Genomic DNA, 27877 nt, shown 5'->3' with positions numbered 1-27877 from the left:
TAATAATAATAATAATATAATATAATAATAATAAAATAATAAATATATAATAATAATAATAATAATAATAATAGTACTAATAACTAATGAATAACCCTAATTAATAATAATTCTAATAATAATCATAATATAATAATACTACTCAAATTATAATTATAACTATACTAATAATAAGAATTATAAATAATAATAATATAATGATAATAGAATATAATAATAAATAATAATAATTAAAATAATTAAGAATAAATAATAAAATATACTAATAATAATAATAATAATAATAATCAATAATAATAAATAAATAATTAATAATAATAATAATAAATATAATAATAATAATAATAATAATATAATATAATAATAATAAATGATAATAATATGCTGGAAGAAACCCTCTTTTAAGCATGTTTTATTAAAAGTAATTGCTGCCTCAGCTGCATTAATTTTATATAGGTTCTTCTCTATTTTCCTAATTATGGTTATCTCCCTGTTGCTTAAACTGGTGAGCTACGCACCAGTTTAAGCAACAATGAGAAAACAACAATTAGGAAAATAGAGGAGAACCTACATAAAATTAATGCAGCTGACGCAGCAATTACTTTTAATAATAACAGTAATAATAATAAACCTGCATCCGATGAAGAAAGCCATCTGTGTTCATAATGTTGACAAATTACCTAAGACATAAGATAAAAATGCAAAATTGCTTTAATGAGCAAATTATTTCTTGACTGTATCTACCTGAAATATCTTTTAAATCTCTTGTATTTGGGGTGGAGTATTTTCATTGATTTTAACTGCTCATCACTAACCAGAGAATTCTTTGGACCCCAAAAAAATTAATTCAGCCGACAAAGTGCAAAATAACCCGTAGTGTCATAAGCAGACGCCATTTAATTGTCTTACAGGAAACCATTCTTACCAGAGAGGTATTTTTCAGTCTGCTGGGTCTAAATGGGCTCATGAACTGCATACAGATACAAATAAATTACCCTAAGGCTGAATTTAGTGTTAATCTCTAGATTAGCTTTTGGTATCTTTTCAAGATCCCGGTCTAATCACTTAAATGGCATGTTCATGAGCCACACAAAAGTCTTTTTCAATGATTCTGTGCTGTCTTTTGAAGAAAACTTTAAAAATAAATTTAAATTCACAATGTTTTCCCTTATTGCTAAAGCCTTATTCTTGAAGAATGTAACGAAGATATAATTTCATTGTAAATTAAGAGAATTAAAGTCTGGACAATTTTTTCACTTACATTGCTTCAACAACTGGTAAGAACAAAGAAAGAATTTCTTCGTTTATTTCCAATTCCCTGAACTGTGAGCGTTAAGGAGTGAGTGCTAACTTTCTTGTAAGTTCCAGGGCTTTAGCAGTGTTTTAATTGCTCTACCATTGATAGCAAATTCGCATCACCTGTGGTGAAGCAGCATCATCGGGATCAGATTTTTTTTTCATGAAAAATCCAATCACCTATCAGTACTGAAAACAACAAAGGTCCAAGAACACAACCAGGTCTAGACTAAAATAACCATTAGTAGCTTCCGACACTTAACAGGAGTTTATGCATACAAGACTTGAAGGTAACAAAGTCATAGGTAACTAAAGTCAAGTCTATACTCATGTCCACTAACATGGTTGTTTTGGATGTTACTAGTTAGCTCTCATAGAGCATCAGATGTACAGTCAGCCCACGAAGAATTGGCGTAGTTTCTTAATTCATTGTTCGTTATGGAAATATTGCCATATGCAGGTGCCAGATTTTTATGTAACTTAAAAATAAAAAGTTTTATTTCCTTTTCAAATTTGTGCATATACTTGAATGAAATTTATTTACATTGTTTTTATTCAACGTTATCAAACAGATAATTTATTCTTGCAAAGTTAAGGAAAATTATATACCGACGGAGTCCCACGAATTCTAACTTGATTCTCAAACTCTAGCTTCGTGGGACAGCGGCAAGCAGTTTGAAAGTTTGAAGTTTGGCTTTGCTGCCCGCTCGAATTCTTGGACCAACACAACGTATCGTACTGTACTAGGGCGTCAATGCTCAATTTAACAGGCATTGTGGTAATTAAACTAATTTTGGTCCTTTGGACAAAAAATGATTTTAGCGTGCACTCATTTAATGGGTCTAAGTTTTTACTTCTGATTTTGTTCAACACATGCTTAAGCCCTAGGTCTATTTCAGCAAGTATAACACTCTCGGATATGTAATGTGAAGTGAAATATTTGTAAATCGACAATATCTATATTAATCTGCTTATTTGAGTATTACCACAGTTTATTCCTTTTTTTTATTGGGTGACATGTTCCTCCTTTTTTCTTTTTTCTTATCCTTTTTCGTATGTGCGTTAAAACATAATTTACTCAGCCCTAGCTATTCAAAGTCAAAAGAAAGCAATCATCAAAAAAATCAAAAATAATAATAAATTGAGTCGTTATTTTTTTTTGTTTTTACCGAATTTTTCTTGCAATATCCTCCTGTTTCATCCGTGACACGTTGGAAAAGCTGGTGGGAGTCAAAACTTGAACCGAAGTAACATTAAGAAAAGCTAACCTTCATTAAAGCATTTCTTTTGGTTGATCTTTCTGTAGCTGTCATTGGTCCCTCTAAATGCAAACATTAATTAAAATTAGTTTCCGCGGTGTAAGGCTAGGGGGACCTACTACCATAAGCGTATTTATAAATAGTGAAAGGATAAGAAATATGAAAGGTGACTTTCTCTCGTTTTGTTAAGTCTATTTCAGATATTTGTTTTAACAATCAAAAACTACTGACTGTAATCAAGGCTCTTGAAAAATTTATTATTACGTTAACTGGAAAATTGAATACAACGAGTAAGTTTTGCTTATTTTGTTGAATGAACCTTCATAAAATTATGAACTTGAATAAATATCTTAAAATGGTTTGTCCATGTAAATAGCTGGCTCAAATTAAAAACCCAATGCTGTTTGTTGCTGCTGTCGAAGATGATCGCCTTAAATGGAGGTCAAAGCGATGGTTCCAAGCATCTCCAACTTCCAATTACCCATTCTCCAAGAACCCATTAGACAAAATATAAAATAACCAAAATCTCAGTTAACACTTCAAAATGGTAATTTTAAAACTCTCGAAATCCAACTAATAATTATTTAAAACACAATACAGGAATGCCATTCAAAATAATGTGTGTTCGCATCAATAATGGATTTCACTTAACCACTGATCAAATAATAATTACCTAAAGGCAATGGTCCACTTTGTAACGGTATTAAGTTATTAATACTTGTAATACAACAAGGCCAAACCAAAATTTTACAGTAAGGCCGAACGAATAAACCACCTAAGTAGTAAAAAAGAAACGAATTGTAAATAAAACGACTAATTAACATAAAAGTGGCAAATGAGAAAATGCCAATACCAAAATATGATACAACACCTTAAATTATCAAACCAAGCACAAAGTAACTGAAGATAAAATGAAATCTCTTGAACTATTGACTGGGAAATTATAATAATGGCCATGGCAAGCCAATAAAAATTGTAAATGATTAAATAAATTTATTATCCAAGGGTATATTTTTATTTTGTGGGGGCTAAAACAAGCAAAGAAAGCAAGGGACTTTCATTCTATTGATGAACTATGGATTATAAATCATAAAATTTAAATGACCTTTAAAACTTGATGACGTACCTCACAACCCATACTGTCCGTGTATGCTGGTTTATAAATGGCCAATAAATCACAATTGACTGGCTGGCTCTTGATAAGGCTTCCAAGTAGGAAGGTAACGGTTAAGATGCGGATCCATGGTACCGAATCACGGTTATTTTTTCACCATGACGATTAAACAGAGGTAAGTAAATCCAATGTTTGTCACTGGTGGAAAATGGCTAAGGAAGGACTGCCTTTCATTTTCATAAAAGCCGTCCACTTCTCCGTTTCTGTAAGAATGTATAACGAGCAGCAAATATCTTCAACGACCCAAACCATCTTAATTTTTAACAGGTTTTATTAAGGAATTGTCATCCATTTTTATGTTAAACAAAAAAATTTTAAATTTAAAATACTAAAAATAGCAAGTTAAAATAAAACAATCATTTACAAAATTACCAAATTACCATATTAAAAAAAACAGAGAAAAAAAAATAACTTCGTGCTTTATTTTTTCATTTTTTTCAACAATCCCTGGGGAATAAATTAAATTTTTAAATTTATATAAGAATTATGTAAATTTTGATCAAATCAAAGCAAAAAAATAATTCTATTAGTCCTGAAATATCATCGATTTATAATGTTTTTTTGCATTTTGCCCGTGATATCTCAGCAGCTTTTCTTCCGGGTGGATGGAAACCGTTTTTCTAGAAACGTCCAATGCCCCTGGAATGCTTCCTTCTTTCGATTCTACAGCATCCCCTCGAATCATTCATCAGTCTGATGCTAACATGCAATCCTCAATCAGGACCTCCTTCCTCAAGAGTGGTATTAAAAAAGAAGTAACCATGCCTTTTAGTTATTTCAATTGGTTTTTAACCCTTCATAACTTTCAAGCAGCAGGTTACCTCTCCCGTTGATATTCTTGAAAAACTTCTTTTGACAATTCCCATAGGATAAGTTTCAACAGGTGATATCCATCATCCCTTAATCAGCACAATATCGCCGATAACTGCTTTGTTTTATGGTTTAAACAGGAGCCATATTCTATCCTTTCTTATCAGTTATCTTGTTTTAATTAAAGTGTTTCAAAATGAATTCCCGATGATAGATTTCCCAGCAACGGTTAGTTCTAATGTGTTTTCAGCTTACTCATAAGATGTTTTAATTTTGTATGTACAAACTCCAAAATCAACCTGAAAATGTCCTCATCAAAGAATCAGGGGTCAGCTTGTAATGCAGGAATAATATTCAAAGAGACCAATGAATATCCATGAATAAGTTCCTCTGGCGTTATAGGGGTTGGTACATTATTAGAACAATCTCTTAATGCTTCTTTGAATGCAATAGGCCTTCTATTGATCAAATGTACAGCATGACAAACAAGATATTCAAAATCCTAATTCAATGACATTATTTCTGATTGACTTCTGTATCATATGCTTGGTCATTTTAACTACGCTCTCAACTAATCCTCCAAGCTGACTACAACCCTTATAGTAATGCAGAAAATGGACTTTCTCAACATTATCAGTTAAATACTGAACAGTCTCAGCATCCTTCAGGAAATCCTGAACAATATTGGCTCCTGCTACTATTTGCGTACCCAAATCACTTACTATAAACTGAGGGACTCCATATTCAAAAGAATGCAGTGACAAAGCACGCAAAAATTCTTCAACTGTCATATCCGTACAGATCTTAAGATTAACTGCTCGTGTGAACATGCATGAAATAACAAGGATCCAAACCTTGACTTTATCTTTCCCTTGTCTCACATAAAATGGACCACAATAATCAAGGTATACATTACCAAAGGGTTTATCAGATGGACTCAATCTAAATTCCTTATAGGCTGATTGATTAAGTTTGACAGGTCTTTGGTTATATCTCCGGCATACAACACATTCCTTCAGAATCCTCTTAACTGTAGAGAAGAATTTTGGTATCCAGAATTTCCTACGTAATTCTGTCAAAAGGGCATAGCAACCAGCATGTTTCAAAGCAAATGTTCATCCAATTAAGTAAGTTTTGTTTAGAGCACTCTCTCTTGATAAAAGAATAGGATAAGTTTGGTTGGTTACACTGCGCTTCTCATTAAATTTACAATTCACTCTTATTAAATTATGAGTGTCTGGATACAAATTCAACTGTGATATCAAATTAGGCATAGCCATCTTGGTTTTAGAGTTGCTACTTAAATAGTCAATAACATCTGGAAAATTTATTTGTTGATCCCTAGAGATGATTTGAGTCAAAGCCTTAGAGCGGAGGTCCTTCTTATCAAAGCCATGTGACTTGTTTATAAACCCTTTCCATCGATCCCAGCATTCCAGAACTTTCGCAAGTATAGATATCAACTTATCCATATTTGAGTATCTATCTAGAGGTATTAAGTGCTCTAGTTTTACAGTTTGGCTTTCTTTTACACTGGTTGATGCACTATATGCCTCAATGGTTTCTAAATTCTCCACCATTGGTACCTTAAAACCTAAAATGTCACTTTTACTAGCTTGATCGAGATCACATATATTGGGACCCTTATGGTAATTAGACTTCATTAAACTTTTGAATGACAGACATCGTGTAATTTTGTCAGCTGGGTTGTCCATTCCACTCACGAATGAGAATCCAACACTTCTCCCCTCACATAGCTTTGTTATATGATTCAGTTTGTTCATTACGAACACTGACCTTTTCTGCATTTTATCAAACTTATGAGAAAAGGACTTAAGCCACGACAGGGCAACAAAACTATCTGAGAATAGCTCCAAGTCAACTATTTTGATGGGCACCAGGCACTGTGTGCCACTCAGTTCATTATAGGTATCCAACAAAACCTCTGTACCCAAACATATAGCCTGTAATTCGAGTGAAGGAATGGACTTTTCATGCAATTTGGATCCAATAAGTCTGTTTTTCGCTAATACAAAGCTTCTTTCACCACTTCTCATATTGCATAAATATACAACAACTCCATAAATTCTTTTGCTAGCATCAACATAAGCCTCAAGTTTATATTCATCTGTCCTTTCACCAACACATCTCTGAAGCTCAAAAACAGGAGCAGAATTTACTTGATTTGCAATATTTCTCCATTCCTTTTGTTGAAAGTCTCTGAGTTGTGCATCCCATCCGAGCGTTCTCTCACATTGTAAGTCCTGCATAAAAAGTCTAGCTCTGTTAAGAAGAGGACCATTTATGTTGAAAAAATCATAATTAGATGCAATGGATCGCAAAATTTCCCTCTTTGTAGTAGCCTTCTCATCAAGGCACAAGCTCCTGGTTGAAATTGTATCACTCCCTACGATTCCAGATCATCCAAGTAATTTCACCTCCATCTCAGATTTCTTGCATCCTACATCCGATTGCATATTTTCTCCATCAATTTTATCTTGTAGTGTATAATCATTAGAAAACATCTGCTGTAGTTCAATTTTGTAAGGACTAAAAATATCCTGTAAAATCTCATACATCCAATTCAAGGTTTCGGATGATTCACAAGTAAATCCACCATTGTCCATATAGAAGAGCTGATACATTATCCATTTTGCATTTCTTAGTCTAGGATTATCATTCTTGCTATCCAGTACTAAAATTTTGAAAAGAGCCAACATCAAAATTGTAGGACTGCATCGAAGTCCAAAAGGAAGACGAACATTTTTGTAGGCAATTATAGAGAAATCCCCTTTCTTAACATTCTTATACCACAAAAAGAGTAACTTCTGCTGATCAAGCTCACTGAGTGCTACTTGATTGAATGCTTTCTTAATATCGAAGATCAGTAATTTAGATCCGAATCTCAAATGAAGCATTGCAGACGTTATCTTCTGATTGAGTGATGGGCCAGCATACATAGCCTGATTATGATTGACCGTCATCACACTGGACCTGCTAGGTTCACAAACATTGGACAGGAAAACAACTCTGCATTTTGTTGTTTCCCGATCCAGTCTAAAGACTCCCATGTGTGCTAAGAAACTGCACTCAGGATGCTCATCCATGTACCTTTCTAGATTTGGTATTCTTTCAATTATTCCAAGTTTTTCTTGTTCTTTAAAATTTTCATTCATAAGTTCCAAATTTGCCTTGTTCCTTTGTAATTTTCTCGTGTTGGATCTCAATACTGCCTTTGCAAGGTTGAAATTCCGTCCAAGCAGATGACAGCTCTTTTCATTCCATAGAAGAGGCATCTCTAGCCTTCCTTCCTCGTTTCTCCTTGCGTTATCAAGGGTAAATTTAATCAAATTTCTATTACAATCTGACATAAAGTTTCCATCTTCATGGTCTGGTTCACAAATAGATTTCTCATACACAGACCGCAGCATCTCATCAGTTGCACGTCTCAGCTCTGATTCTCAACCATACCTTTTTCATTTAGAATAGCGAAGTTAGCTTGAACCTCCACCTCGCATTCCAAACTTAAGCCACTTGGCTCACCCATAGAACTACCAAATCCAATATACTGGCAGCATTTATCTATGCCATCAAATACAGGGGATTTATTTCCATTTAACTCACATGTTTCCTCATAATCGGCAACAGAGCAGGAATGCTTTGAACACCGAGAACTAGAAAAATCCTTTGAAAGATAAGGTAGATTCTGTTGCATAATCTTGACATTACCCATTAACATCACTCCTGCCGCTGATCCCAAATAAACAGATGGGTGATCCTTGCCAAATTTTACAGAAAAATCCAATAAACAATGGGCGTCATTTGTACCAAGTATCAAGTCAATGTCCTTTATATTATCACTACCATCAGTCAAATATTTATCAGCTAATTTGAAGCCTTTTTTGGCAAAGGCCCTGGCTACTTCTGAAATTCCTGGCAATGACAAATTTATATCTATGCTTGGTACGCATAATGCATGTATTACACAAGCCTTATTATCAAAGTTGCACTTTAATTCAACTATCTTGGATTTATACTTCTTACTTGAATTAAAACCATTGACTGTTAAAGAGACATTACTTCTAACACTTTTCAACCTATAATCACATGCAAGTTTTTCAGTTACAAAACTGGTCTGACAGCCCCCCAGTCCTTCAAACCTCTAACAAGGGCTCCATTTAACATTTCACAGGTAAAAGTTGGCAAAACAGAGGCGCCATCAGAGGTATGCAAAGCCTTAGTTATAATCATTACATCACTTGAGGTTTCCCTGTGTTTTGATTTACCTGCTTTTACTTCCTTGCCACCTCTCCCATTCACTTGTAGTTTTTCATCATGAGATTTTTCACCTTGATGATCACACAAAAATGAAAAGTGCCAACCCTTACAAAAATAGCATTTCTTAAAGAATTTAAACTTGCATTTGTCAGTGGTATGTCCAATGTTAGCACATTTCTTGCAACCATTAAGTTTCTTCTAAGCGTCTCAGTATGCTCTGGTTCTTTATATTTTATACACTTATGTGTTGCATGGTTTTCCTGGCAAAGAGAGCACCTTTTCCTCGGAGAAGCGGCGTCAGCAGTACTAATTCTGTTAGTTTCATTATCCTCATATTCAACATTAACTGCAAGTGATGTAAAGAGATTTTCTTCCTTGTCTCCACCTTTCATTAAACTTTCTTGTGACGTCCATATAACGTTCAGATTGCTTCAAAGAATTTTTTTCCTTTATCTCCTCAGTGACGGACGTACATGATTAGTAACATTTACAAGTTGAGCTTTAAAGGACTCATTCATGCCTTGCCAAGATGAAATACTGCAAAATATTCATCTACTTTGATTTCCATGTAGAAAAAGTTTCAGTTTACATTAGTAATTTTTCCAATATAAGAAAAGGGATCAGTACCGTACTCAAGCTTCATTTCACTTAATTGCTTAATTACATTGATTTCTGCACGACGAGAAGCCAGTGCTTCTCTAAGCAATTTCTTAGCATCAGTATAAGTCTGCTTTGAAATTTCAAGATTCTCGAGCAAAATTGAGGCTCTGCCTGATACCTGTTGCTTGAGAAGTAATAGTTTATCCCTCTCGGTGTAAGAATATGTGGCAATAGCCGATTCAAACTCAACAAGAAATTTTTCAACATTTTCACTTTCGGTGCTAGCGTAAACCGGAAGTGGAACTACAGGACTCTTCAAGAGACTTCTTGCGGTCTCAGAATCCTTGGCCTCAGGCTTAGAATCCATCAATTGCAAAACAGCAAAACAGGTATTTAATTTATCTGAGTAATCATCACAAGACTGTAATTCTAATAAGAACTCCTCCTCATTTTTCCCGTCTCCATACAAAGACTTCTGGATTACAGTATTAAGGCTGTTCAACTGATCACTGTACGAAACCAGTTTAATTTGAACAGCCTTGCACTCAGTTTTATTCATACTAGTGAATTTATCATGTTCATTAAACAACCGCGTTACTTGGCCACGAATATATTTGCGAGTCTTTAATTCTACACTCATTTCAATAAAATTTAAAGGATAGACCATGGACCCACAAACAAACGAAACCCCAACCCGGAAGCTAACCAGACAGCAAAAACAGCACCTTACTTATGCCCCACGTTGGGCGCCATCTTGAAAAATTTATTACGTAACTGGAAAATTAATACAAAGTAATTTTCTTATTTTAATGAAACCTTCATAAAATTATGAACTTGAATAAGATATAATAAAATGGTTTCATGTATAGCTGCTCAAATTAAACCCAATGCTGTTGTTGCTGCTGTCGAAGATGATCGCCTTAAATGGAGGTCAAAGCGATGGTCAAGCATCTCCAACTTCCAATTACCATTCTCAAGAACCCTTAGACAAATATAAAATACCAAAATCTCAGTTACACTTCAAAATGGTAATTTAAACTATCGAAATCACTAATAAATTATTTAAACAGGAATGCCATTCAAATATATGTATTGCATCAATAATGGATTTCACTTAACACTATCAAATAATAATTACCTAAAGGCAATGGTCCACTTTACGTATTAAGTATATTACTTGTATACAACAAGCCAAATTTACAGTAAGGCCGAACGAATAACCACCTAAGTAGTAAAAAGAACGAATGTAAATAAACGACTAATTAAAATAAAAGTGGCAAATGAGAAAATACCAAAATATGATACAACACTTAAATTATCTAACCAGCACAAAGTAACTGAAGATAAAATGAATCTCTTAACTATGACTGGGAAATTATAATATGGCAATCCCATAAAAATTGTAAATGATATAAATATTATCCAAGGGTATATTTATTTGTGGGGGCTAAAAAGCAAAGCAAGGGACTTTCATTATTGAATGAACTATGGATTATAAATCATAAAATTTAAATGACCTTTAAAAATGATGACGTACCTCACAACCCATACTGTCCGTGTATGCTGTTTATAAATGCAATAAATCACAATTGCTGTGCTGGCTCTTGATAAGGCTTCCAAGTAGAAGGTAACGTAAGATGCGGATCCATGGTACCGATCACTTATTTTTTCACCATGACGATAAGAGGTAAGTAATCCAATGTTGTCACTTGGTGAAAAATGGCTAAAGAACTGCCTTTCCCCCCATTTTCATTAAAAAGCCGTCCACTTCTCCTTTCTGTAAGAAATGTATAACGAGCAGCAAATATCTTCAACGACCCAAACCATCTTAATTTTTAACAGGTTATTAAGGAATTGTCATCATTTTATGTAAACAAAAAATATTTAAATACTAAAAATGCAAGTTAAAATAAAACAATCATTTACAAACTTACCAAATTACCATATTAAAAAAAACAGAGAAAAAAAAAATAACTTAGTGTTATTTTTTCAACACAAGGGTTGTTCTTTGACAGCTGCAACAATCACACAGGGTGTAACACGAGTGTATGCAAATATTTTGGGGAATGAAATATAAAGTAATTTTGAGCAAAAAATATTTTATAAGCATTTTAAGGTTTCGGTTGTCGGTGAGGGGAATTCTAAAATAACTGCTTTCACGCTATGGAGTTCGTAGCGAGATGTTGGGGGAGCGGTGGTGCCGTATAAGAGTGATGGAGGGATTAGGCCGATGTTAATAAAGATCTCCCAATAAGATGTATTATTTAGGTTTTGAAGAAAAAGAAATGCATGCATCATTGAATCTTTATCCCTCCCTATCCGTGGTATTCACTGGACACCGATAAAAAACAAAACAAAAAATTAAGTCTAACTGAATCTCTCATCTCATAAGTTTGTTTATTCATTAGACTTATTCATTAGACACCTATCAAAGATTTCAAGTGTATTTTTTAAAAATTCTCCCTCTTCATCTAAAATATTCATCAGACATCAGTCATAGGCGTAGACCTAGTATGATTCCTGGTTCAACAATATCGTTACGAGAAGCTAGAATTCAAAATTCACAAATGAATGTTGCACAACAACATTTACACTTCTGTATTGTCTTGCTCTTTTGTGGTTCTTCGAGGAGTTCCACCTCTAGGCCCATGTTCTAAATTTGCCGTTCCCTAAATTAATTTGATTCATCTGTGTATGATTCTCTCAGGTATATTAAGCTTTCTTGATACCACTCTAAGGAACTTGCACCGAATACAGTGCAATAATTCTCTCGCTCAGCGAGGGATGTTTCTTAGGCCGGATACTCACGCACAGGTTTACCTGTCAGTCTCCCTGTCAGTTCATCGAAACTGACGTTAAAACGTGCCTGTGGACAGCAGTTTGTGGACGGAGTCAGTCCACTCACCAAAACTGATGAACTGATGGAATTACCTAAAGTTCTTTCGACCGACTGACAGATGATCAACCAACGATTTTATGACAGTTCGCCGCCGAATTTCGTCTGGGAAGACTCTCAGCTGCTAGGACTGGAATATAAATAAACTATGTATATAGGCCAGCCCAAATCTTATGGTAAATATAAGAGAAAAAACAATATTTCCATACTATAGACAATTTGGTATAGGCCTAGACCAGTGTCCTGCCTTTTTATGAAAGGTGTTACTAGTGAAAGTAGGCTTCACGGTCTATTTCATAAATAATTGAACCAGCCCCCAGGTCTAATTTAGCCTGAGTTATTAATATGTATAAGATAGACATCTCTCTTTAATAGGCAATATTTAGACTATACTCTGTAATGCCTTTTTGCTTCTTTCCTATTTTGAAGAGAATTGCCGCAGCAGCTAGTCTTTGTAGCTCTACATCCTAATCATCCAGCAGAGTTTCCATTGCTGCCACGACGAAGGCTGGGCGAGAAATGAGGGCAATGACCTCGAGTTGACTGTCAGACTGACAGTTCCACTCTGTACGTTTGGACGCTCATCCGTCGAACGGTCGTGAACTTGTTTATCATCCGTTCTAATCTGGCCTTTTTAGCCTTTCTAGGGGGCCGTAATAGTCTCAGAGTTGTTGTTGTTAGTATTAGTATTATTATTATTATTATTATTATTATTATTATTATTATTATTATTATTATTCAGAAGATGACCCTATCCATATGGAACTAGCCCACCACAGGGGAGATTGACTGGAAATTCAAACTTCCAAAGAATATTCATTGGAAAGAAGTAATAACAGAAGGCGATGGGAAATACAGAATGAAAAGATCGCTAATCAGAGAGAGAGAGAGAGAGAGAGAGAGGCGGGGGGGGGGGGGGGGTTTGGGGGGGCATTAGCGACTTGTGTTTGTGATGGTTCATTTTTCAAAATCATTTTCACATACATTTCACAATTGTTAACAAATGTCCCCCTACTCAAATCATTCTTCAGTTGAATGCCGGCAGACGGGTTCGTTTGAAACAAGTATGCACACACAAATACAAACACACGCACGCATACACAAATAAGCTAATCATTATAATATTTCTTCTTAACTAGAATGAATGTCACTTTCAAATTATCACAGGAAACAACGAAATCAAGTTGAAAACCAAGTGTTCATTAGGCAGATATCTTACGTTGACTTCCAAATCTCTGTTAAAGGTAGATACGATGGTGAATAGACGCTGCTTGGAGGAAAACTAGATGGTTAAGCGTACAATGACAATGACCCGGACTATTACCCTCTATGGCTGAAGCATGAAAAGGGCTACAGGCGTAGCCTGTTCTCCCTTATTAGGAAATTATTGTCAGTAGTTTTTAAAGGTGAATGTGAATAAAACAGGTTTTACTGAGCAGTAGGGAAGATAGAGACCGAATAGTAATACAAGAAAGAAGAGGCTCTATTGTTAAACAGATAGAAAAATTTAAATACTTAGGATCTACTTTAAAATAAGAGGGAGGATGTGAGGCTGAAGTTTGACAGTAGGATGATGAAAGCTGCATGAGGTAAGTGGAGAAAGGTAGCTGGAGTAGTATGTGATAAGAAAATGCCAATGAAGCTAAATTTCAAGATATATAACACAGTGATAAGATGGGTGTTAATGTATGGAGCAGAAACATGGGCATTAAGAAGAAAAGAGGAAGTAAAGCTTGAGAGAACAGAGATGAGAATGATGAGAGGATTATGGGAATATTACTGCTTGAGAGATTAGAAAATGATGAAATAAGACGAAGGGAAGGCATAGTAGAGATTACAGAGGTAATAAGAGAGTCATGATTGAGATGGTATGGCAGTGGTGGATCTAAACATCTTTCATATATATGTATGTATGTATATATAAATATATATATATATATATATATATATATATATATATATATATATATATATATATATATATGATAGATAGATATAGTATATATATATATATATATATATATATATATATATAATATATATATCTATATATATATATATATATGGCGGATCTAAAAATCTTTCATATATATATATATATATATATATATATATATATATATATATATATATATAATAGAAATCTCTCTCTCTCTCTCTCTCTCTCTCTCTCTCTCTCTCTCTCTCTCTCTTCTGTATGTGTGTGAGTGTGCGTGTGTGTGTATTAGTGATCTCTTTCATTCTGTATTTCCCGTTACCTCTGTTTATCACTTCTTTATAATGACCGCAGAATACTTTTCTTTTGGAAGTTTGAATTTCAAGTCAATGGCCCTTGTGGTGGTGGGCTTGTTCTATATGAATGAGGTTCATCTTTAGAATAATAATAATAATAATAATAATAATAATAATAATAATAATAATAATAATAATAATAATAATAACTTGGACGATAAAGTAGTTCACGAAATCATAGGAAATAGAAATCCTTAATGGTATCAGACATCTGGTGTCTTCATATCCTGAAGAAACAAGTGGCCAACGGTATGCACGAGTATTGTTAGTGAATTGTTAGCCAATAATCCTCGTTACGCATTGGCATAATGATTGTTGACGGACGTGCGAATTGTTAGGTTCAGTTGGGACGGGCAACTAGTGGTCCTGTTTTTGGCCAGGCCCGAAAAAATAAGAAAAAGGTAGAAAGGGATGGGGGTTTACAACCTTATTTTTTATGTATGTTTATTATTATTATTATTATTATTATTATTATTATTATTATTATTATTATTATTATTATTATTATTATATACAGAAGGCTGCATATATGAAATTCCTTGCAAAAAGTGTGATAAAGTCTATTACGGACAAACCGGTAAATCTCCTTCACAGCGTCTCAAACAGCATCAATATTCTGTGAGAACTTGGCGAATATCGAATACATTATTCGTACATATGAGAGATTTAGATCATCCTATTAACTGGAGTCAAGCAAGAGCCTTAATCCCATGTAATGACACAGTTAAAAGGAATATCATTGAATCTTGTTTCATCAAGTTAAATAATGGAAATGTTCTAAATTTAAGTCTTGGTTTATTTAAACTTGATGCCTTCATAATGAAAAAAGTTGTAGATAAATATAAGCAACAAAATTGATATATTCAGTTTTTATGTTTTGGACTATACGATACGTTGTAGTTTCTGTTAGGGTTAAATCCAGGTTCAGGTTTGTGACCGTGTGATATCCGATAATCCTGGATTATCTCTTTAATATTTACCCTTTTGACAATTAACAATCTGGTATTCTTGATCTTGTTGTTTACCTGACAACTTTCTTTCCAACTGCATTTCAGTCGTTCCTTGACAATGTCTTGGTAAAGACGAAAGCGCTTGGATTTCTGCCTATCATTTTCCTGTGGTATTCGTTATATATATATATATATATATATATATATATATATATATATATATCTATATATATATATATATATATATATATATATATGGACAAAATAATATCATCAAAAAAAACTCAGTTGAAGCATTATACACGAAGCCCTGTACTACACACATTAGATTTCATATTATATTTCAAAAGAAGTGATTTCACATGCACTGTCATATGAATATATACCAATACACTGTTTTTCTACGCAACAATACAGTCTCTCTCTCTCTCTCTCTCTCTCTCTCTCTCTCTCTCTCTCTCTCTCTCTCTCTCTCTATAAACTTACGAATGCAAAGCCTTAAATCTAAATGAAGGAACAAACGAAGAATTCCAGACCTTCGGGGCAAGATGAGAGAGAGAGAGAGAAAGAGAGAGAGAAAAAGAGAGAGAGAGAGAGAATTCATTAGACAAAAGGGTAAATAAAAAAACGCACGAGAGAGAGAGAGAGAGAGAGAGCAGACAAAAAAAGATACGTACTGCAAAAAAACCCTTATGTTCTTACAAACTTGAGAAAAAAGATCCCGTACAAAAGAAAGTAAGAAAGAAAGAAAGAAAAAAAAGAGAGAGAGAGAGAGAGAGAGAGAGAGAGAGAGAGAGAGAGAGATTTCAGCAATTTATAACACCAAGAGACAAGACATAATTAAAAATCTTTCAGAATCTTTCATGCTATATTTTGATAAATCAAAATATCCCTCGTGGAACATAGAAAATCAACGGAAAATCGAGAGAAAGAGAGAGAGAGAGGAGAGTAAATGAATAGGGTATGGCCTCTGTAGTTACCATACTTCAGATATGGCTTCCAGTTGAAGACAATGTGGCCTTTCCTGGCCTTGGCAGCAACTGTTGTTGGTACGCCGTTGTCCAGATCTTGTTCGATAAACGGAGGAAAAGTCATCTTGTTTGCTGTGGCTGCCTATTCGCTGGTGAGGTTTCTCCTGACTGATGATGGAGCTGAACAACCCAAGGAAAAGGAACTGAACGAATTTATTGCTACTTTACGAGACACCATCCAGTGCCAGAGAGAGCAGCGCGTAAACTTGGACAGGACAATTCTTCAGGTGCATGAAGAGATTGAGAAGGCGGGCGGAAAGGAAGACCGCACTCGTGTAATCCAGATGACTGAGGAGGTGTTGCAACAGCAGGCCTAGTAAGACAGGGCCCACTCGATCGAAGCTGAAACGTTGTTTCTGAAAAGGGAGAACGATCAAGAGAATTGGGAGAAACGGCAGCTGGAAGACAAGATCCTCAAGATGGCAGAAGAAAATCAGCAGCTGAAGGACAACGCGAAGGAAATTGGGCAGAGAAACGATGCCCTATGTGAGAGGATAAGGGAACTGCCTGCTTGAGAGGCTCGAAAAACTCCTACGACCGAAGGAGAAAGACCTGCAGCTATAGACCGAAGAAGCAGCGCGGATGGCGAGGCTCATCCAGGAACAAAAAGACGCGACTGAAAAGCGGGAATCCGACAGGAAAGACCTCGAGCTGTGGTTCCAGCGCCTGCATAAGGAAGTGGACGACCTCTCGAAGGAAAAGTATGAACTCCATGTTAAGTTCAGGCGATGAAACTCAAGAGGAACGAAATCGTCGCCTGGAGTCGCTGGAGAGGAAGGCCGGTGTCCAGCGCGAACGGAGCGACCAGCTGGAAGATGAGGTTCGACAGCTGCGAGGAGCAAAGGAGAAATTGGTCTGCGACCTGAAGAACCTTCAGGAGAAATACAGACGCCTGGAGAAGGACAACTGGAAACTGCAGAAGCTGCTGTCGATCTTCAAGGAATGGCGCGATCAAGTCTGCGCTGGCCTCGCTCAGACGGATCAGATGTGAAAAATTTGAGGAGAATGTTTGTTGTATGGAAAGCTTGATGTTTTTTCAGCTTTGTTAACTTTAAAGGAAATTAAACTTGAACGGAAATAAATATGTTAAAATGTTTTCTAAGAATTTTATTGATTCCTGGAAGGGAAAGAAAAATGAAAATGCGAGGATTGTAACAGTGATGCTCAAATCTCATGCGACATGACTCCATAGGATTTCGTTCAAATTCACTAACTGGCAACTAGCATGCTCCATATTTATATCTATTATTTCAATGCGGAAACGCGATTATTGCATACAATATGGATTAATATATTGCATAAAGTGAAATCTGTCATATATTTCAAAACTGTAAGAAAAAAATGTCACGTGTAGCAAATTTCAGAAAAAAATCTTCTGAAAAAGAAACATTTTCAAAACTTTCGTTCACACATCGCTGAAGCATTTGACCAAATTAAGTCGTCATCAGCATCAGTTCAAATAAATAAAAGAAGAAAAAATTGTCATAACATTAATAATGCTTCCAAAGCCAACATAAAATTTGAAATAGTCCTATTTGATTGCTTTTACACGCAATGCTGAAAAAAATGTAAATATGTATATGCAAAAGTAGAATGCGCCCACCGATATCAACGTGTGAGGGGATCGGTGTGTAACGTATCTGTCATTAGTGTCCGTGCACAACCACCCTTGGAGCAACCACCCGGTATAACACATAAGTAGGTCTACACTGAGTAGCGACAAATGAAATTATCTGAAAACACTTACTTATATGTGTTAGAGGAATATTTGGATTTTCATACATAATTAATTGTTATAATTCTTAAACATTTAAAAATTATTGTTCCTAGGCCTAGGTATAGATTTCTTTAGTTTACAATTAACAGTCACATCTCTATTAACAATTTCTGGCCAAAAAAGCAAATGAGGTATCAACACATTCTTGTTCTTCAAGTTACCTTATGAAAGAATAAATTATACCACCAAAAGCGAGGAGGACTTTTAGAAAATAATATTTTAAACCACTTGAAAAACAAGTGTTCCATACGCCTTGATATTAATACTTATGATATTTCGATTAATAGTCATCTTCTCCATATAATCAAAAAATTTCATCTTTTATTCCTCAAAGAAGAGGTAATCTCTACAAATATAAACATTGGTAACATTACATCTCATAAGGCTTAGATTATTCTTTTAGGCCTATAAATCATTTTGCAACATATAGGCAGCTTAAACGTAGCCTAAAACTTCAACATTCAAAGAAAACTGGTTGTAATTCATATTCCTATTGTATTCGTCAAAAAACATAATCTCTACAAATAAATTCATTAATAACAGATTATATCTCAGATGGCGTAGATTATTTTTTTAGGCCTATAAAACATTTTGCAACATACAGGCAGCTTAAACACAGTCGAAAGTTTCAACATTCAAAGAAAACTTGTTTTAATTCATATTCCTACGTTGAAAATGTTGTTATAACTGTTTAGCTTATTAGGTACTGTCATACAGCAGCAGACGTATGTGAAGTGTGCTTTCATTTTGGCACAGCTAACCTTATCACACCGCACTTTGAACTGAGCATCGTAAAAAAAGAAAATCAGTTCAAATCACACAGATTACGAATTTTACCAATGCATAAAAGGGGTCATATTTATATAACCAAAAGGAAAATAGGGCTAGCTGTGAATTCACAAACTTTTCGACATGTATGACAGTTAGAAAAAAAATTATAAACATACTTGGCAACATCACGTTGAGTCTGAGAATCTGGACGATACAAAAAGAATCATGTCGCATGAGATTTGAGCACCACTGTACAAACCGTAAGGAAAATGAGAGGATTCGTGGAGGTGCCAGGAAAGAAACAGAGGATTCAGAGGAGCCCCAGGAGAATTGAGAGGATTCAGTAGGATTCATGGAGGTACCAGGAGAAGAAACAGAGGATTCAGAGAAGCCCCAGGAGAATTGAGAAGATTCACTAGGATTCGCGGAGGTGCCAGGAGAAGAAACAGAGGATTCAGAGAAGTCCCAAGAGAACTAAGAGAATTCAGTAGGATTCGTTGAAGTGCCAGGAGAAGAGGCAAAGGATTCAGAGAAGCCCCAGGAGAATTGAGAGGATTCAATAGGGATTCGTGAAGGTGCCAGGAGAAGAAACAGAGGATTCAGAGAAGCCCCAGGAGAACTAAGAGAATTCAGTAGGATTCGTTGAGGTGCCAGAAGAAGAAGCAGAGGATTCAGAGAAGTCCCAGGAGAATTGAGAGGATTCAGTAGGATTCACAGAAGTGCCAGGAGAAGAAACAGAGGATTCAGAGAAGCCCCAGGAGAATTGAGAGGATTCAGTAGGATTCACAGAAATGCCAGGAGAAGAAGCAGAGGATTCAGAGAAGTCCCAGGAGAATTGAGAGGATTCAGTAGGATTCACAGAAGTGCCAGGAGAAGAAGCAGATGATTCAGAGAAGCCCCTGGAGAATTGAAAGAATTCAGTGGCATATTCTGGTTTTAAGGCTAAGCACAGGTGTTGCTCTCTCTCTGGACTGGTGGGCGAGCTCTGCCACGTGTCCCGGTACATGCAGGTGAGGCCTGCCACTGGTCCCGGGATGAGCGGGCAAGACCTGCCACATGTCCCAGGACAGGCAGGCGAGGCCCGCCATGGATCCCAGGACGGGTGGACAAGGCCCACCACATGCCCCAGGACGGGTGAGCACGGCCTGCCACGGGTCTCGTGACAGGTGGGCAAGGCCTGCCATATGTCCCGGGATGGGTGGGCGAGGCCCGCCACAGGTCTTGGGACGGGCGGGCGATGCCCACCACGGGTCCCGGGATGGGCGGGCGAGGCCCACCACATGTCCCAGGACGGGCAGGCCATACCCACCACGGGTCCCAGGATGGGCAGGTGAGTCCTGCCATGTGTCCCAGTACGGGCGGATGAGGCCTGCCACGGGTCCCCGGGCAGGGGAGTACACAACATGTCCAAGGATGGGCGGGCAAGGCCCACCACGGGTCCCAGGATGGGCGGGCCAGGCCTGTCACAGGTCCCAGGACGGGCGGGCAAAGTCCCCCACATATCCCGGGACCTGGATGGGCGGGTGAGGTCCGCCAAGAGTCCCGGGACGGGCAGGGGAGGCCCGCCACAGATCCCAGGACGGGCAGTCGAGGTCCACCAAGGGTCCCAGGACGGGCATTTGAGGCCTGCCAAGGGTCCCGGGACGGTCGAGCGAGGCCTGTCACTAATGTGATGGGAGGGGCAGCACCTGATGGGGTGGGGGGCCGACCAGGCAACCTGATAAGCCCACTAGGTCTGGGGCCCATAGCAGGGAGGCAACCAGGTCAGGCTGCCATGGGTGGGGACCCTAGTGGGAAAGTGACCACAGTCCCAGGTCGGGTGGGCGACGATAGGGCCGCTAGGGCTGGGGCCCCTGGCATGGAAGCGACCAGGTCAGGCTGCCATGGGTGGGGCCCCTGCCAGGGAGGTGACTGGATCGGGCTGCCTGGGATGGGGACCCTGGTGGGGAGGTGACCAGGTTGGGCTGTCACGGAGTGTCCCCAGCAGGGAGGCACTGAAAATTTATATATATATATATGTATAGTATATATATATATATATATATATTATATATATATATATATATATACGTATATAAATATCCATATATATATATATAATATATATATATATATATTAGAAATATATATATATGGATATGGATGGATATATTATATATATATTTTATATATATATATATATATATATATATCCATATATATATATATATATTATATATATATATTATATATATATATATATACCATATGTATATATACGATATATATATATATATATATATATTACATATACATATGTATATATATACCTATATATATATATTACATATACATATGTATGTATATATACTATATATATATATATATATATTATATATATATATATCATATATATATATATATGTGTGTGTGTGTGTGTGTGTGTGTGTGTGTGTGAGTGTGTGTGTGTGTGTGTGTGTGTTTGTATTTCTATATCTATATCTATATATATATATATATCTTATATATATATATATATATATAGATAGATAGATAGATAGATAGATAGATAGATATACTATATAAAAGATTTTTAGATCTGTCACTGCCATATCATCTCAATCGTGACTCTCTTATCACTTTTGTAATCTCTGCTAAGCCTCCCCTTCTTATTTCATCATTTTCTAATCTCTCAAGCAGCAATATTCCCATAATCCACTCAGCATTCCAATGTTTCTGCTCCATACATTAACATTGGTCTTATCACTGTTATATATCTTGAAATTTAGCTTCATTGGCATTTTCTTATCACATACTACTCCAGCTACCTTTCTCCACTTCCCCCATGTAGCTTTTATCCTACTGTCAACTTCAGCCTCACATCCTCCCTCTTGGCTTAAAGTAGATCCTAAGTATTTAAACTTTTCTGTTCTGTTTTACAATCGAGCCTCTTCTTTCTTGTATTACTATTCTGTCTCTATCTTCCCTACTGCTCAGCAATACCTCTAATTTCTTGATAAGGGAGAACAGGCTACGTCTGTACCCCTTTTCATGCTTCAGCCTTAGAGGGTAATATTCCGGGTCATTGCCATTGTACGCTTAACCATCTAGTTTTCCTCCAAGTAGAATCTACTCACCATCGAATCTACCTTTAACAGAGATCTGGAAGTCAACGTAAGATTTCTGCCAAAGAACACTTGGTTTTCAACTTGATTTCGTTGTTTTGGTATGAGCTGACAGCGTTGCCATTTCCTGTGATAATTTGAAAGTGACATTCACTCTAGTTACGAAGAAAGATGGCGGAATGGTATAATAATTCGCTTGTGTGTGTATGCGTGCGTGTGTTTGTTTTTGTGTGTGCATATGTGTTTCAAACGAACCCGTCTGCAGGCATTCAACTGAAGAATGACTTGAGTAGGGGGACATTTGTTAACAATTGTAAAATGTATATGAAAATGATTTTGAAAAATGAACCATCACAAACACAAGTCGCTAATGAAACTCTCTCTCTCTCTCTCTCTCTCTCTCTCTCTCTCTCTCTCTCTCTCTCTCTGATTAGCGATCGTTTAATTCTGTATTTCCCATTACCTTCTGTTATTACTTCTTTCCAAGGAATATTACTAGGAAGTTTAAATTTCCAGTCAATTCCCCCGTGGTGGGCTAGTTCCATATGGAGAGGGTCATCTTCTGAATAATAATAATAATAATAATAATAATAATAATAATAATAATAATAATAATAATAATAATAATAATAATAATGCTGACAACAACAACTTTGAGACTACAACGGCCCTCTAGAAAGGCTAAAAAGGCTAGAATAGAACGGACGATAAACAAGTTCACGACCGCTCGACGGTCATTGTCAACTCGAGGTCATTGCCCTCATTTCTCGCTCAGCATTCGTCGTGGCAACAACTATATGGCAGAGATGGAAACTCCGCTGGGTGATGAGGATGTAAACCTACAAAGACTAGCTGCTATGGCAATTCACTTCAAAATAGGAAAGAAGCAAAAACGCATAACAGAGTATGGTCTGAATATTGCCTATTAAAGAGAGATGTCTATCTTATACATATTAATAAATCAGGCTAAATTAGACCTGGGGGCTGGTTCAATTATTTATGAAATAGACCGTGAAGCCTACTTTCTCTAGTAAAATTTTCCATTAAAAGGCAGGACACTGGTCTAGGCCTGTACCAAATTGTCTATCGAATGGAACTATTTTTTTATCTCTTATATTTATCATAAGATTTCTACTGGCAACGGTCTACAAATAGCACCGCATGGTCTAACAATGAAATGAATTAGGCCTACATACATAGTTTATTCATATTCTAGTCCGAGCGGCTGAGATCCTTCCCAGACGAAATCCGGCGGCGAACTGTCATAAAATCGTTGGTTGATCATCTGTCAGTCGGTCGAAAGAACTTTAGGTAATTCCATCAGTTCATCAGTTTCAATGAACAGACAGGGAGATTGACAGGTAAACCTGTGCGTGAATATACAGCCTAAGAGTGAGGTCGCATGGTTTGCACTGTTATCTTTTTTTTTGTATCTTTAATAGCATTTTGTGAGTTTTCAGTGTTTTCTGTAAAATTTAACAGATGGAATCATTCAACTACCTTCAACTTAATAATAATAATAAAATGATAATGTAAGGACTATGTTTATGTGATACTACTAGTGGTAGGTGTCTTCTATCTACTTAGCAATGTAACGTCAGTGGTTGTGATATGACGTTTTTTATCACTTCATTTCGTTCACATCAATTTTGCTATATGGAAAATATAAGATTTCTTCCATCTTCGAAAAGAAAAATCGTTTAATAAGGCAGGAATCGTGCGTCAGGCAGCTGAACGAAAAATTAAGAAACTCTGCCACCACTTGTTTGAGCGTGTGTACCTTGCTGTTTTATGTAGGAATGTCGGCTGAAAGGAAGGAAGAGTCTAGAATTAGTGTTGTTAAGTGTAGGGACATGTCCCTACGCGTAGGGACTTTGGGACAAATATTTGAAGCGTAGGGACGTAGGGACGCCCAAATAAATTATGGTAAAAACGTAGGGACATTAGCCAAGTTTCCCAACTTTATAATGTAATATAATAATAGCCTTTTTAAAAGGTATCTTGTGGACCATACTGTGACAGTAACGTAGCCATAGTACCAGAGACGTCTTTCACTCTTTGATGGATATTATTACGCAGAACAAGAATCAAACAGGAATACCAATTTTTACAGTTTCTGCTCATGAATAAACGATCTATTCCTGAACGGTTCTTTTACCAGGAAAGCTTGTTCTCTGTGTGCTGAGTAGTATTTCATACATAAAAAGCAATATCCCATTATTACTTGTATGGAACGAGATATAGTAAAAGATGACGTGGGCATATTTCATTTGCTGTTATAATGGAAATGTATGATTATACAGTAATTTATGTCGAAACTCTTGTGCGTGCAGTTGGCTTAATACTCGATCTCTTACACTGTTCTAATTCAAACAACTTTGCTTAAGATCTTATGTTGAATAACAATGACTGAAACTGGGCCAAGTAGTCGTAAAAAAATAAAAAGAAGGCAGAAAAGAGGCGAACTTTCGAAAAGTGAAAAATCTCCTACAAGAAAAAAGGGATTTAGAAAAGAGTAGAAATTTCACATCTATTTCAATTATATTATATATATATATATTTATATATAAATAGAAATATATTATATATATATATATATATTAATAGATTATAATATATTTCATATGATATTATATTATAATTATAATATATATCTTAATAATATATAATGGTTGTGTTGTGTGTGTGTGTGGGTGGTGTGTGTGTATGTATGAATATCTGTATGATATGTATATAGTTCATACCAAGTTTCTAGCACTTCAAAATGAGAGAGCATACATATGTTTATTTTTGCAGCATGTGTTTACTTAGCATTTCAAATCTGGAAATTAGATTTTTTTTTTCTGTGAATTTGTTTATGTAGTACAAGTGAAAATAAGATAATACCTTTTTTTGTCAATATGAGAATATATTTTTGGACACATTACTTTTTCATTTATTTCTACTAATATTCATAAGTAAAACAACATGCAAACTAATGTTTTTGGTCGATTATGCCAAAGAAAAACGTAGGGACATTCTTCTGAAAATCCCTGGAAACATAGGGACATTTCTCATTCTACGTAGGGATAAACTGGCTCCAGATGACCAATTGACTTGGCAACACTGAAAAATCAAGGTTCTCAAATAATAGCTCAGATAAAAACTTTGTAATAACTTTACAGAGAAATAGAAAGCTAGAGCTTTGCTTGCAGTTATTATGGAAGTGTTTTACTCACGGCTGAAATGAAGGAAAACCACTGGTCAGTACATCATCATAGTAAAGGTAGGTTAATTTGTTTGTAGTATAGCATCTGACCTCGATAGGTGTAAGTGCATATGAATAAGCAAATATAATCTCTTACTTTGTGGTAGTGTCGGGATCCGATTCGCCAGGGTAAGAATGAGGTTATGCTCTTCCTAAGAAAATGTTCTGCTTCTTTGCCTCTTGGAAGTATTTGGTTTTCAGGTAGAGACTGTATCAAATTTAATGGAGTCAGTAGGTGGAAAAACTTACCTGCTACCCATAGATGTTCTGTCATTCTTTTCCATAAAATTTTCTTCAACAGAGAACTATGGGCCAGTCCAGAACATCAAAATGACTCGCTGATGACGACTTTGTTTCTCGTTGGCCTTCCCTCTTCTAGTCAGTTCCAAGCCATCATCGACAAAGAGTCGAAAGATTTTCATGATATTATCCAGGTAGCATTCATCGACTCCTACCTGAATCTCACTCTGAAGACTCTGTCTATCTTACACTGGACGGAAAATTTCTGCCCTAATGCAAGCTGGATCCTGAAGAGTGACGAGGACGTTTTTGTTAATGCATTCGCTCTAAAAGACTATCTTCACTCTATTTCGAATGGAAAGTTTCTCAGAAAGGCATTCGTCTGTAGGATGAACAATCATCTCAAAGTGTGTAGGTCTGAAAACGAGTGTCTTGCTAAGTGGATCATCCCAAAGACCCTTTATCCTGGCGATTACTATCCGGCTTACTGCAACGGACCGGCCTACGTCATCAGCAGCCCACTAGCTCGCAAGATTTTTGAATCAGCCAATAAAACGCACCCGTTTCTGATGGAGGACGTCTATTACACTGGCATTTTGGCAAAAGATCATGATCCACGTTACATAAGTCTTAGCAGGAGATCATTTCCATCAAAGGTTACTGGATTGAGACGTTTTCACTGGAGTGGAAAATCTTTGTTCATAAGTGACGTAGAAAAGGTTCAAGGAAATAGTCGTATCCTTTGGAATAAAATTCTTGAAAATTATCATTTACGCAAAAAATAATTAGTGAATTTCATTTGATGGTACATTACCTTGTATGTTAGGTGTAGCGATTATGGCATATTATGATTATAATTTAACTTTTAAAATTATTCATGGGCATGGGACCGATCAAAATGAAAGAACAGGAAATTATGGCAAACATACATGTTATTGAAAATATACAGCAACTCACCTTTGCCATTTCAAGCGAAATTATAATGGTTTTGTTGGTGTTGCTGGGACAATAAGAACTGAGACTGTTAAGGTTAAACAAGTAGTTTTCCCTAAGAAATATTAATTGTTATATATAACCTGACAGGCAATAATCTAGAAGACAAAAAATGTCGAAATTATATCCAAACTCAGAATTTTTTTTGTTTATCAAGTTACAGTAATTCATAATCACAACAATTTTTCACATCACATGAAAGTCAACCTAAACAGCCCTGTTTTTAAACATAAATTAGTCATAAAGTTGTCATACCCAACCTCAGAGCTGTTTTCACATCACAGCAGCTAAACTAACCTCGACATGTTTTCACTTCAATTTAGTCATACGCAACTTCAGCAATGTTTTCACATTAAACTATGATACATCTTGCAAAAACAATTTTTTTTAATATTAAACTAAGGGGCTAAAGCCAACCTAACCAAGGCATTTACCAAAACAGTTATTTTATAGTAAACTAGCTGACCAGCTTGGCGTTGCCCAGGAAAAAAGTGAATGACAAATGATAAATTCTCTCCTCCCAACATCCTCAGTACTCTCTCTCTCTCTCTCTCTCTCTCTCTCTCTCTCTCTCTCTCTCTCTTCTCTCTCTCCCTTTTCCTGTTAAAATAGTTGCATTAGTCACATTGTCAAGCATTTTTTACATTTTATATTTCAGCACTTCTCACACCACTCCCCCCCCCCCCCATCCTATCGGGCCTGGACTTGGACTTAAATGGCATCGGGAGTGTCACTATTCATCTCGGCAAAATTGAAAACTACGGATTAGACACTAATATCTGTCGTTATTGGCTATTTTTACATGTAAACCCCTTCCTACCCGCTTCTCACAACACCCCCCCAGCCTTTTTATCAAGGCTCAACTTAGAGTGTCTCTATTCATCCAAGCAACGCCAAAAACTGTAGATTAAATGCTAATATCTGACATTTTTTACATTTTATCTTTTACCTCTCCTCAAACTACACCGGGCCCCCCTCCCTTCCTACCGGGGCTGAGCTTGGACTTAAAGGGCATCGGGAGTGTCACTATTCAATTCAGCGACCTTGAAAGCTACAGATTAAACACTAATATCTGTTGTCTTTGGCTATTTTTACATTTCACCCCCTTCCCACACCCCCAGCCCCCTTTGTTGCTGGTGACGTTTTATCCTCACAGTAT

At 36.2% G+C, this 27877-nt stretch overlaps 1 protein-coding gene across 1 annotated transcript in view; it reads left to right on the top strand.

The window, feature by feature from the left end:
- Window positions 1-26739, top strand: part of LOC135220283 (beta-1,3-galactosyltransferase 2-like) — a 28769-nt gene extending 2030 nt beyond the window's left edge. The window contains exon 3 of the mRNA XM_064257540.1: window positions 25787-26739. Coding sequence (XP_064113610.1) covers window positions 25787-26510 — 724 coding nt within the window. The 3' untranslated portion in view covers window positions 26511-26739. The remainder of the gene's footprint in view (window positions 1-25786) is intronic.
- Window positions 26740-27877: the final 1138 nt, after the last annotated feature.

The sequence above is a fragment of the Macrobrachium nipponense genome, chromosome 1 (assembly GCF_015104395.2).
Source record: "Macrobrachium nipponense isolate FS-2020 chromosome 1, ASM1510439v2, whole genome shotgun sequence".
NCBI lineage: Eukaryota > Metazoa > Arthropoda > Malacostraca > Decapoda > Palaemonidae > Macrobrachium > Macrobrachium nipponense.
This window is presented reverse-complemented; position numbering and strand designations above follow the sequence as displayed.